At 43.7% G+C, this 14,217-nt stretch overlaps 1 protein-coding gene across 17 annotated transcripts in view; it reads right to left on the bottom strand.

Moving 5' to 3' along the window:
* The window catches only part of LOC116851258 (sex determination protein fruitless), a 134,194-nt gene that overhangs the window by 35,281 nt on the left and 84,696 nt on the right, over positions 1-14,217 (bottom strand). For all 17 annotated transcript variants that reach the window (XM_032830523.1, XM_032830519.1, XM_032830517.1 and 14 more), the window contains 2 exons: positions 3,263-3,430; positions 2,083-2,412 (listed from right to left, as the gene is read on the bottom strand). In XM_032830523.1, the coding sequence (XP_032686414.1) occupies positions 2,083-2,298 (216 nt within the window). In that variant the 5' untranslated portion in view covers positions 2,299-2,412; positions 3,263-3,430. The remainder of the gene's footprint in view (positions 1-2,082; positions 2,413-3,262; positions 3,431-14,217) is intronic.

Genomic DNA, 14,217 nt, shown 5'->3' with positions numbered 1-14,217 from the left:
CCCCCCGCCATGGGCGAAAAGTGCGGGCGACTCGGGGCGCCCCCTGTACATAGACGGGTGGAAACGTCATTTCGCCGCACGCTCGAAACGGAGTTCCAGGCGTAGACGGGATTTTCAGTATTGCCAGTGTGGTGTCGCAATTAGCCTCTTCTGTGTTACCGAAAACCGAGTTAGACATTTCGTCACGACAAGCGAGTTTTGACGAGCGACGAAGTCGCGACGAGACGAGACGAAGTTCTAGATTAGCGGCGAAGTTCGTTTCGACGAGCACGCAAGTGTAGCCGTAGTTGCTTCGGGGCTAAATCGAGACTCGATTATTTTAATTGAAAATTGACAAGATAACTCTCGCGATGCAGCCGCGCTCGTTTCGCCTGTATTCGAGATGAAATATCGAGGAAAATGGCAATTTTATTATATATTTCCCGTAAATCGAATTGTGAAATTCCACTTATCGAGTTTCAGTCATAAATCCAATTTCACGTTACAGCGAAATTCCGGAAATCGAGTTTCCGCGTATCCTGAATCACTCGCGACTAATTTCTCGATTTCGCGGCGGAACTTCTTACATCGACGACTTTCCAGCGAAACGCAGTTCCGCGCCGCGGACTCGCAGATCGTGCGTTGCGTCACGGACGATTACTAATCAGTCCGCTAATGCATCTATTTCGATTTATACCGTAACCGAGCGAATGAACGAGCGAAGTGAAGTCACCCGGCGTACGAAGCGGCGAAGTAAGGTAAAAGTACCAATTCCCGGGCGCGCGCAACTGATCCTAGGCATTCTTATTGCTTTTTGGTCTTTGAGACTACTGTGTCCTCGCCGGGGCCATCTTGATTAATGACGTCAGAAGCGAGAAATCGTATGTCCGAAATTCTTGTGGAATACGTCGAGACGAAGAAGTTATGTCGTGAAGAAGTTATGTTCATAAAATGACACTTGTGATCGATTGAACACATTTATCGAATATTCCAAATACTCTCCTTTTACTCTAACAACCAATAGACAATCGTAAAATTTACGAAATGAAGAAAGATAAGCGCTAAAAGAAAAACATGCATGTCATGTTAATTTTACAGTTATTTATAGAGTGTTAAAACAAGAAAGTTTTTGGAATATTTTACAGATGTGCTAAATCGATCCCAAGAATCACGGATATATCCTTTTACTTAGGTACTTGACTGGCCTTGAAATTTTGAACGTGCATTTTCTCGCTTCTGACGTTATCAATCGAGAGTTCCGCGCGACCAAGAACCTTAAATATAAATATTTAAACTTTCAATATATACGAAAAAAACAACCCTGTTGATGTAACTGAATTCTCCATTGCCTGGTAAAGACCAGATAGTCTCGCGTTGGATACTAATAATATATTATTTAAACTATTTATTTAAATCTAAATTCTTTTATATAAATAGAAGACACAATTACTTTTGTAAAAAATTAAGATTTTAAGAAAATGTGTATTTTATTTTTTAAATAGTATTTTATATAAGTAAATGTATTAGCACTTACTGAATATTTTTTTTATTTCTTAGATATGATTTCTCTCAGGATAGGAATAGAAAGATTCCTGTTGAACATTTCTCCTACAGAAACATCATTTCTCTTCGTTCCATATAGGCCCTATTCAGTTGCACGAACTGGAATTCTTTTCCGTGTAGAATACATGTATGTAATAAAACGTCCTAAAATAGAATGTCTGCCTGTATGTTTCCTTTGACTCCTAAATCCTTTAATCAATCTAGGTTAAATTTTGCATAGTTACTTTCTAGGATCCTGTAAAAAATAGACTACATAAAATAGACTACATAAAATCCAAATAACCCATCCTCTCCCTCTAATTTCATTCCCTCGATGTTTTGTGATAATTGAAGTTTCGATGTTCTAGATAAAAGATATCTGGGCAACGTAAGATAATTTAAGCTAGAGTTCGATATATACTTGTCGAACTCGTTGAGATTTGAAGACCAAAATAATGAGAAAGTCTAGAATTAGGTGCGTGCAGTACTTTTGCCATTGGTACCTTTGACCTCACTGGAAGACACGCGTTATCGTCGGCCTTGCTCTACTTCTAACTTTACCTTGTGCGCTCGCAGCGTCTTGCCCTCGCAGGCGAGCGTGACGTCGCAATAGGCCTGCCGCTCGAGCAGCTGCGAGAACATGGTCTGCAGGTTGCTGTGATGGTACTTCCATCTCAGGCAGTATTGCTGCGGGAACATGTTGGATGATGATGATGATGAGCTCGTCGTCACGGGTGGTGTCGTTGCTGCTACGGTACAGCCTCGTTGTTGAAGCATGCGCGGGTCCGGCACCGCGGCGAACTCCTCGACCGAGCCGGCCACCGTACTTCTTCCGGTTCACCGTACTCTCCTCGCCCACCTCCTCCACCTCCTCCTCCGTCCCGCCAACGTCTGCAACATCGTGTCAAAGGAGCCGTGAGGAGGGCAACCGCGACAACGGTAGCTTCGCAGCCGGACTCGTGCGAAATTTGACCACCAGCCCAGATCGGGGGAGACTTTGGTCGTGACTGTTGGGATGCTCGGTTAAAGAGTGCACCGCTATTTCGCGCGACGGTTTGTACAACAGACGGAAAAACCAGTTTGGTCGGGTTAACCAAATGTCGGGTGAAATATGAACGAATCAGAAATCCCGGTTGAACTTACCAGAATTCTGTCCAGTTTGACAAGATTTTTGGTTAACTTGAACAGAATTTTAGCAAGTTCAACCGGAATCTTTGCTCATATCTCACCAATTCGATTAATTTAACCAAGAAAGGTTTCTTCCGTGTAACAGCGCGTTCCTCACGCTATTCAATCAATTCGTGTTGAAGCGAGAGTGTTGGAGCCGAGCAGGCGTCAGTGAAACAAACACTTACGATATCGCACGGCCAGCAGTACGGAGTGCTAATCTGCAATTCCGACGAATTCGCGCGAATGGACTTTTCGTCGCAAAACACACGCTCACTGTGAGTATCATCCAACCGGTCATTGTCATGATATCGGGCCGAGCGGAAGTTTATCGTCAGCGAAGGAAGGGAAGCTCCGTCGTGAGTTGCCGGAGATAAGATGACTATACGCGTGAATGTTTGTCGCGCCGTATCGTTCCCGATAGAATGTTTGTACTTCACTTTTCGACGCTGAAGTGCCTCTCCCCGGCTCATAGAATTTCTATTCTATCTAGATCACACATTTGTCTTGTGTCAGGCGGAAACTCTCACAATTCCGGATATCCCGACCGGTCGTGTCTCTTGTGTGTACTCACTTTTCGCTGCTCGATGCGGGTTTCTCGGGTCCGATCAGACCGAGTAGAGTGCCGAGGGATGTTCGACCTTCCTCCGCCAAGACTTGTCGCTGCAACGGCTACGCATAAACCAGCGAGATCTTGGAAATCGGAAACCTCGGTTTCTTCGTCAACGCGTCTCCTCAACACCTGAAACATAAACGTGAGCGTGTGTTTTATTAACTTTGCCTCGTTTCGACGGGGGAAAGTCGATTAGCGCGCGACCGCGCGGGATTGACGTCGCGACACTGTACACAGTGAATCTCGTCGTGTACAGATGAGAGAGAGAGAGAGAGAGAGAGAGAGAGAGAGAGAGAAAGAGAAAGAGAGAGAAAGAGAGAGAAAAGAGAGAAAGAAAAAGAAGCGGCAGCGTACATTAGATCGGCGAGCGCGATTGGGCCGAATAGATTCGCGCGCGATGATAGAAACGTCGATACACGAGGGACACTCGATTCGCATTAGTTCCACTAACATAGCGCATTAAAAGTGACCGCTACGACGGCTACGATTTCGAACAGCGCGATCAATTTTCGATGAGGCAGGTAAATGTAGGGAAATGCACCTTCCGCCGATTGTCACGTTTCCGCCGTCGCAAATAAACACGGCGATCGTTTTCGCGCGTCCACCGCGTCGAAATGTGAGAGCTTAACAAAATTATATCGTGTGTCTTACTCCTCGCATCGTAAATCTCCGCAGGTCATTCCTTCCTATTTTCGTCTTCCGACACGTTCCGAGTTCCCGTTGATTCTCGTTTATATACGTATCAATCGCTGTTATGCACTGACAGTGTATTAGATGCCTGACGCACGCAAAGTGTCTCATATCTCGTGTACAATATGGATTAGGTGAAACTGAACGCAAAGTTCCTCTAGTATTTCGCAAACAACCACGTGAAATTTTGAGTTATTAAGTAAGGAAAATTGACGGACGATCGCGCGCGCGATAATGCAACAATGTTCTTCGATTAATAACTAAAAATCTACGTGGTTATTCGCAAAGCGACAGAGAACTTTTCTCTTCAGTTTGACCCAATCTGCAAGCGCGCGACGGCAGGAGTCGCTGCCGCAACTCATGTCGCGCGTGATCATTCGCCAATAATCTTAAATTGATAACTTAAAATTCTACATGGTTGTTTGTGAAACGGTAGAGAAATTTGTCTGTTCAGTTCGAGCATGCGTTTTTCCTTAATCTTTTACAATTAATTTCTCGGTTATTATTGCGAATATCGCAAAACGGTTTATCTCAACCCATTCTATATTCCCACAAAATATGCGGAGGAGAGTCTGGGACACCCTGTATATACTGGCGGGTGAGTTAATTCCTCTTCCCAACATTCCCGAAGAGAGAATAGCGTGCGTTTTATTAGATTGGTCCGCGCGCGCGCGCGGCAGCCACGGTGTTGGCCGTTTACGCTGCGAATTCCCCCGCGAGAGTTAAACGAACAAACCGGCGGACTCGGGCAGAACGACATAAGAAATTCAAGAGTTTTATCGGCCGGACGGATCCTTTCTGCCGTGTCAACGCTCGTCGATTACGAGGATGACGGCGCGCCGGCTAACGATGCCCGGCAATTACTGCTAAATCGATTGTCGGTCGCGGCGCTGTATGTATGTGCTCTTCCCTCTTTCTTCGTATTTTCTTCTTTTTCGGTTTGGCAAGAAAATTTGCTCTATATAATAATACGAACGGAGAAACTATCTCTCCAGTGGCGAGAGACTAGCGCCGGCGGCGGCGGCGGCGAATAACGACCGGAGCTTTCACTGACTCGCGTTCTCCGCGAGAATTTTCGATAGCTCCTTTTGCCTCCCTGCGGCCCGACGAACTTTCACGGGAAGGACGAAAGTAAATCCTTTATTCGTGCCGAGCAGCGTCGCAGTCTCTCGCCCTTAATCCCCTCAGTGAAGATCGAGCACGGCTGAGGTCGATTGTTATAATTCTCGAGGAATTAAGCCGGTCGTCGCGAAAACCGTGTATTAAGACTAATATTTTGTAAGAGGATGAAAATTGCGAGGGGCAGAGAAAAGGACTAATCGCTTTGCCGACCACCAGGAAGCCTTTCGTCGCGTCTTCCCGAAAATCGCAATTCGCAAATGCACATTCGCAATTCGACCGGCGCCCCACACCCACCCATCTTTCCGACTTTTGCTGGTCTGACTCACGCGACCCCCTTCCTCAGGACCGAAAATATATCGCTGACGATTTTTGGTCGCATCTCAAGGTCGACACGCGGTCGTTCGCAATTTCGCATCGCGTCGTCGGCGACGAGAGAAGGACTTCGCTGAGGGGACAAAAAGGGGAACGACGAGGCCAGTCACGTTCGATAGACCTCGAGATAACGACCGGCCGATATCGTGGTCGCGACTCACTTCTGCCTTCGAGGGTAAATAGAAAGAACGTCCGAGGACTATCAATTTTTAAGTATCGTTCACATACGGATTAGTGCGGACGCGCCACAGAGATATTGCGTGTGTGTGTAGTTCTCGGCTTACGATTCCAATCTACCGTAATTCGATCTTCGCGTTAACTATTCGTGTAGGTCGAAGTGCCTACACACGCGCTCGCGCGCGAATGAGATACATTTCGAAAGGTGAGCGCGCCAAGTTTCGCAAATGTGCTCCTTTTATTCCGTACAGGAAGCCTCGCGCGATGATTCCCGATCGATGTAGACGGTATCTATGTAAAATGCAGCCATGATAGTACAACTAAATCCCGTGTGAACGACACTTAACTCCACTTCTTGCCGTATCGATTAGCATAAATATCAGGAGTGACACGTTGCAAACGGACACCGGGCGAGGTATCGACAGACGCCTGCCGTCGTCGTCTTCCTCATCGTTGTTTCCGCCGTCTTTGTCGTCATCGTCATCATCGTCATCATTGTCGGCGTTGTAATTAAAACATTCGCGATCAACCATTGTAACCGATAACGAAAGCCGATTAGGACTAATTTGTGGGAACTTGATTCTGTAAATCCAAGCAAATTCCGCAAAATCGCGAAAACCTATCGTCATCCTTGTCGAGAGCTTCGTTAACGGAGTGCATTTACCCCCGCGGCATCCTGTTGCATTTTGCGCAACACGTATAACGTTCGTACACGTTGTTTACACAATTTTAATAGTTCATGAGGCATTTTGACATGTGTGTGTGTGAGTGGGTGTATGTGTTGTTACGAAACGATGAAAATCCAAAAATACAAAGAAGGCAACAATGAACGATTGTTTTGCGATTTAATTGTAGAGAGAAAGGTATTCCGTAATCGAATGTACATATTTTTTTTTTCGAAGTAACGAGGTATTTTACGAAGCATTAACTGCAAATGACACGTTGTTTCATTTCATTTTCTCGTTTTTCCATTATGGAAAAACGAGAAAAAACAATATGCGCAAAATACGTTCCTTTCCAGCATTCGTCTGGAAAATAGAGGAAAAAAAGAGTGGGGCGGAAAACCGGTCGCCTCGCTTCGCTTCGCTCCCCGTTTACCGTGTCATTCGTATAATTTTCTACGGTATTTTGAAACGCGTGTATCCTTCCGCAAAAGGACGAGAAAAAGGGAGAAAGAGAAAGAGAGGGAGAGAAAGGGAGAGAAAGAGAGAGAGAGAGAGAGAGAGAGAGAGAGAGAGAGAGAGAGGCGCGCAAAAGGACCAATGTAGATATGTGCTCCGAAAATTAAATCCGCAGCGAGAAAAAATGTGGTCACTTTACATTTACATGCCCCCGCGTAATTCCCTCCCGGCCAGGAAAACAGCGCGCGCGGCGACGTCGATCAACACTGACGGAGAGAATCGCCGGAATGTTAATTCGCCGAGCGCGGCAACGAACGGCGCGCATTATTGAGCGACGAGACCGTCGCGATAATTCGTCGATTACGGCCCAGCGTTTGTCCCGACGACGACGAAACGGGGAACGCGAAAGTCTGTGCATGTATGTGCGTGCGTACGTGCGTGTGTGCGCTCTCGTGAAGGAGAGGCGAACGACTTTAGAGAGACGAGATGCTCGGCGCGCAGGCGAAAGTCATAAAAATATAATTGCCGCGCGACTATGGAGAGAAGAGAATACATGTCCCCGTGCGACGTCTCGCGCGGAATTAAGACGCGACTCCGGTCTTCAGATAGCCGCTGTGGCACGGCCGTTCCGCACGGACGGGGTCGGCACTTGGCCGAGCAGAAATGTAACTGTGATCCAAAAGCTAATAGCACCTAGCTCTAGCTAAATCAAATTCTCTAGCTCGCTACTAATTCGTTACTGGCTGATTATTCGCCGAAGTGTAGAATCGAGTTTGTAGTCTAGACTTTGTCTAGCAATTACATATCGAGTATGATTGAATAGATGTGGCACTGTCTATTCCAAAATATATATTTCAACTACTATATCACTACTAGCACTTCAAAGAGTCAGATAGCACGTAAAAATGGAGGTTACGTGAATATCATGAAATTTTCAAAAAAGAAAAAAACAAATTGAGCGTTATTGCTAGTTAGCAACTATTTGCCGTTTTTCATGTCATAACTGTAATTTCGTTTGCTTGATCGTTAACTAACTTATTTATCTAGCCATTAAAAGAAGCGAGTGTCACATTACCGGCTAAATAATGACGTTAAACAGAAATTTACTAGACTGGCTAGACACCGACGAGGTTCAATTTCTACCAGGCTGTGTTCGATGCCGCGAGTCAATCGAATAATGCCCGGTGATACCCACATAATCTCCCGTTTACTTTCTCCGGATAATGATAATAATAATAACGATGATAATAACGCGAAAACACTCATTAGGGACACGAGCCTCGTTGCACGGGTCGTGGGAAAGTGGTTTCACGTCGTCGCCGCGATACTATTTCGCTCCGCAACCTCGATATCATTTTCTATTCTATTTTCAAATGCCAGATTCTCCCATAGTGTGCCACGAAAATTTCGATAGGTTAGCTCTGACGTCATACACCTGTGTCGCAAAACAGGCGAGCCGATGCCGCCGCCGCCGCCGCCAGTCCGTCTTAATGACGGCGTTGTTTTCCACCTGACTGGCCGGATATCGGGGGTCTTTGTCGTGATTCGGGGAGGGCAGCTGAGAGGGACATAGGACGCACCAGCGATCGCAGATATTCAGGCTTCAGCGCCGTGCAAATGCGAGGAGCAACGCGCGCGGCTTCCCTCGCTCGCTATCCTAGATTCCGCGGTGCTTTCTATTGTGTTTACGGATCACGTCAGAGTACCTTTCGCCGCTGAGAAAATGCTTCGCTCCATCTCGATATCCGCTCAGCCGCGGCTGCTGCATCAGCAGCGGCATCATATTCTAGCTATGCAATCTCCCCCCTTCCCCGTCCCCGCCACTTCTCCTCTCAACCCCTTTCTCGCACCTGGGTAATAAGACTGATTTCACTATCAATTCGCGCTATCACGCCACTGATCAATATTAATGATCCTAATGGTACCGCGCTGATATCAATCGGTGTTGACAGCCGTTTTCAGCCCGAACAAGAACTTGATTCTCGCGAACCGTGAACCTGTCAACGGCGATTCACGTACCTACACGATCGAGCGATCCCGTGATCCTGTCATTTTGCATACAGAAAAATATATACTGCATTCAAATAAACGTTACTGGCTTTAAGTATTTCGTAAATTTACATATTCTTCATAAATCTCTCATAAATTTTGTTTTTATCATAAGTATGAAATTTATTTAAAATATATTTAAAATTTATTTAAAATATATTTTAACAAGATTAGCATTTCGATTGAGAATATTAAATTAAGACCAAAAGTTCGATTTGCTTATTGCACGGAGTCGAACTAAACTTTACCTTTGGCAAAGTTTTACAAGTTTTATTCTTGTCAAGAGAATAAATTCTTCTTTTAAGTGCGTGATAATAAGTTTCTCTCAAATTTGTGATGAGTATATATTTTAAGACTATTAACAAGAAAATATCTTTTATTGCGAAGATAAATTGCTTAGAAAAAGAAAAGTAAACTGAGTAATCGCTCTTCCTCGTAGTAGAATGATATTTTTCTGTGTGTGCAGAAGGTCTGTTGTACGGTAAAAAAAAGCAGTATTTACCTTAAAATCGATCCGTATAGAAATCTTTTGTTAAATCTTTGACATATCCGTGTATGATCTAACGTATTGTAATTTTCTGTTATTTCGACTGTTGCGCGTTGAGTTCACATTCACTCTTTCTAATATGCAAAAGCAACGCAATTTATATGTAACATATACACTTTGGTGACATATTTTGCATGCAAAGTGTGCGCGCAAGTTGTGCCATTTGTTAACGCATTTGCCTCGTGTTAAATTAACGCCAAAAATAGAGTGGATAAACTGGGACACGCGAAATGCGTTGGATTCAACAAAAAGATTTTTTTGCGGAGTGTGCTGCGCTCGTCGCGGTGCATTAACGTCGCCGATCAACGGTCGCCGCGTCCGCGAGGTACTGTTATAATTCGCGTAATAGACCCGTCTACATACGCCGCCGGCGTGTGATCGTTAAAATAGCCGAAGCATGGGAATGCACGGTCATTATGATTCCTTGTGTTCTTACGCGGAACCCGGTATCAGTCGCGGTACTGCGCGGCTTCCTTCATCGATGCCGTTTCTACTTCGGGGCAGGATCCTATTAGTTGGCTAATTTCCACCCAAAGACCGAAGTTTCTCCGTTGTACGTTTCCGTCGAATGTCTCTCCGTTGAATCGATAGCAAAAATCCCGATCGATTTTCTCTCGAGATGACGGTTATTAGCGGACCGAATTTTTCTCGCGCCACAAAAAGATTTGCTGTCACAACTGAAAACCTCGCTAGCTTAGCAAATCCGCAGTGAGAAAAAATGCTTGGTATTTGTAACTGTAATCACACAGAAAAATAATTACTATAAGTTATGACCAAGAAAACTATTTTTCTATTAGATCCTACTATAATGTTAGTGATGATAACGTTGTATGCATGTTACTACTACCATTTCACTGCAAAAAACACGGTTGAGGCAAAAAATAACTATAATTTTAGTTAGATCAACTATTTCTCTTCCTCAGTACGTAGCCGTAATATGCGGACAGCTAGTTACAGTAACTAAATCGCGGAACTTTAGCACGCATTAGGCTCATAGTTGCACCTAATAAAGTTTGATGTTGCAGCACGGCAGATTTGTTAATACAACAAAGACGTGATTCTGTATCCAATGCTGAGAAAGTAACGCAAGTGGAAAATATAGTTTGGTATATGCAACTGATTTTCTCGCTGTTGTACCAAAGCAATTTTAATATATTGACAAATTTCATCATAGCTGAATCATTAGTTTATGTAGCAACAGAAGTTAGCTACAGCCAAAATAGAATAAGCGAACCTATTTCGGAACAGCACCTATTTCGAAACACTAATTTTTTTCCTGTATTAGCCGTCAAATAATATCAAATTTTCATGTTAGTAACAAAGAACACGTTCTTTGTTACTAACATGAAAATTTGATATTATTCGGCGGCTAATACAGGAAAAAAATTAAAGTGTCTCAAAATAGATGCTGTTCCGAAATAGGTTTGTTTACTCTACTCACTGAGTAACTAAATATCCAGAATATTTATTTTTTGCATTCACATTAACAAAATGATATCAAGTGGTATGACAAAATATCATAAATGTAAATACACACGTACATAAAGATACGTGCAATCACTATGTTATATTTACATCAATATGTTATATCACAACATATAGTTATTGATATAAAAAGGAAAACTTAAATTACGTAACGCACAACGAGATATCTCTCATTACGGACATTTGCATTCAACAAATATGGACTTAGTGGAAGCATATTTCTCCATAAACGAACCAAACTATTTCTTCCTTATCTATTGAATAAATACATGTTTAATACGCGAATATTAATAAAATTAATAGACATGTTTCGTAAACTTCTATTATCTCGAAATGCGAAGTGATTCGTTGTAGTAATTAAAATAACATCGACAAAGGTGGGTTTGCTTCGTGAACAGGTTAATAATAGTTCTTTTTTCATCATCGAAGTTCTGTTAATAATTGCTTCCGCGTATAAGTTTCCTTGCTGCACTAGCAGATCTGTTTAATTATAACGTTCAATTTTATTCTTTTTGTATAGCTAATTTTATACCAAGCTATAGATTTGCTGAATCGACTAAATCACTTTTTCTATACGCAAATTACCGCGCTGTCGCGCTTACATCGCCGACTCAATTACACCGATTGACGTAACCGTGTTTCCCTGGAATCGCACTAAAAAAAATATTATCTTATCCTTAGCGGAATCCTCTGAATCATTGAAAACTTTACTCTGACACATGGCCGTTCAAAGGGGGTTCTTTTAAAAAGCAAAAGGAATATATTCTAAGCACAATATCTCTTAAAGTTAGAATAATTTCATCACCTATTTATTATACAAATCTTATATTCTCAATAGAAATTTTTTTGTAATAAGAAGACACTACTTCAAGTAAATATATTCTCTTCAATTCAGGAGAAAAAATAATACATAAATTAGCTTTATATCAATATATTATTGTAGATTTCAATATTGTAGACTGTATATTGACAATATCTATATATCAATAATATATAAATTTTTTCAATTAATAGTTACTCTTTCGAGTTAGAACATTACAGGGATTGCAGGAAATAACATCTTGCGACCAGAATTTTTTTCTGACTGTTAAAATATTTTTGTTTGTTTTACAGGAATCATCTTGAGACCACATATAAGAGGATCTATGTGTGTGTGTGTGTAAGAGGATTCGCTAAGAATGAGATTATATTTTTTTTTAGTGTAACAGAGATATTATTTCTCGTCAGCGAGTTTTTCTGATCCCCTCATTTAGTGACACGAGCTGAAATTTTCTTTCACATAGTACGTTTCAGATTAACATTTCCATTTCATTGCACGAGGAATCTACTCTCCCGGTTGAAGTTGCCGCTCGGAATATGGGATTACGGGAAACAACGCCTTGCGACGCCTTCTTTCGGGCGAATAAATCCGCGCTCGCCGGCCGGTTCGCGTGGAAACGAGATCCACTCTTCGACCCTCTAATTAATCGACGTTATTACAGTGTCGGTAGCGGCGCCGCCGACAATGCGTTTCCGTAGGATTCTTCCACGCGAAGAATGCTCTTTCCGTCACACGATCGTCCGTCCGCTCGACGCCGCGCGCGGATTCCGATAACGCGACATAATATAACGGGAACGCGCCGCGCGCGAGGTAACTGTTGCATCGACGCGCGTCGGAGAATGCGTATTTCGAAGCTGAATCTTTTTTCGAGACTCCGTTAAGCGCTCGCGCACGTTCGTCTTCTGACTAACGAGTACGCGAGAGAGCGCGCGCCTACCGTTAAGAAGACGTAGTTATCCGACACATACGCACGATTCCCTTCTCCGATTCCCGATGACGTTACGAGGATCTTGCATATAGGAATAACGACGCCTCGGCATAACGGTTCCGCGGTCGCCAGTTGTTTCGCAAGAACACGGCGATGCATCGGTGAGGAAGAAGCGTGTGCATTGCGCGAGACGTCGTAGTCGTAGTCGTTGTCGTCGTTGTCGGCGGCGGCAGTTCTTTAAGGAATGTTCACAATGTTCCACAAACGAAGGATACACCTTGCATGCCGGTAAGCGTTCGGCTTGCATTCGGCTCGTGATTAAACGAGCTTACTGAGCGCATAATCGTGTGCTTCATTTATCGAGTGCTAACGCGATAACTATGCTCCATCACGACGTCGCCGCGAATATCCGCGAAGTTATAGATAGAAATAGATAGATCGATAGAAAGACTGGAATATCGTTTGATCTGCACACACGAATCTCGTAATAGAGATACGTTTATTTAGTTATACGCGCGTTTCATAAATATTTAACGCCGTGTACAGCAAGACGCCCGGTTCTCGTATCGCCGCGAGCGTCCCGGGAGTTAACAAGCAAAAATGTTAGAAATATCTCGCTCCCCATTTGCATTCGCATCGTAATAAAGCGCACTTAACGTGTTTTGCGTTCTCCGCGCCGCGCCGCGCCGGCATCAACGTCGATAAATGCCACAATGTCACCGCGTTCCCATGAAATGACAGTCGTTTTTCTCGCGGGTGCAGTGCTTCCGTAAAAACAACGACGGCAACTGCACGCGAGCGGACAAGACGCGTATCGCGATTTATCATCGCGAGTGCGAATACACTGTGAGAGAAACAAGATGGTTGATCTAACTGAAATACTAGTTTTATTTCTAGTCTCAACCATTTTTTGCTTGTTCCAACACAGAAGTGGTAGTAACATGTATATAGTCATCGTCACTAACGTTATTAGAATTTAATAAAACAAGTTTTCTTGAACATAATTTACAGAAATTACTTCTCTATGTGATTATTACAGTACTAAACATTTTTTTCTCACTATAGGAAGGCAGATGAAGAGAGAGAGAGAGAGAGTGAGAGGGGGGCAGGAGGAACGGAGAAAGAGAAGTGGCAGAGAGAGAATAAAAAAGAATATGCACGAGAAAGGAAAAATCAAGCGAAATCGTTAGAGCGTGATTGACAAAATGTCATATCATCGCTTCTTACGTCGGCGATACGAGGGGAGGAGGGAGAGAGAGAGAGAAAGAGAGACAGAGAGAGAGCAAGCGAGGGAAGGGGCAAAAAAAGAACTTGTTTATTCGTAGAACGTGTACGCGTGTCGTAACGAGCGCAATGTCGAGCCGGACGATACTCTCGAGATTAAAGTGCGAGAGCGAAGAAGTTTCGCGGCACAGTTGCGCTATATTATTTCGCGAGGAGCGATGTGCCCCCCTCCTTTTCCCAACGAGCGACGACATGGTGAACGACGAAAACGGTGATAGTGGCCTTATCAGAGATAAACCTCGGTGCATACAGTGTGGTGCTCCGTGTTCTCTCTCTCTCTCTCTCTCTCTCTCTCTCTCTCTCTCTCTCTCCCTCTCTCTC

This window comes from Odontomachus brunneus, unplaced genomic scaffold (genome assembly GCF_010583005.1).
Source record: "Odontomachus brunneus isolate Ranch 3 - 2012 unplaced genomic scaffold, Obru_v1 Obru_scaffold_169, whole genome shotgun sequence".
NCBI classification, from domain to species: domain Eukaryota; kingdom Metazoa; phylum Arthropoda; class Insecta; order Hymenoptera; family Formicidae; genus Odontomachus; species Odontomachus brunneus.
Note: the sequence above shows the minus strand (reverse complement) of the source record. Positions and strands in the feature narration are given on the sequence as shown.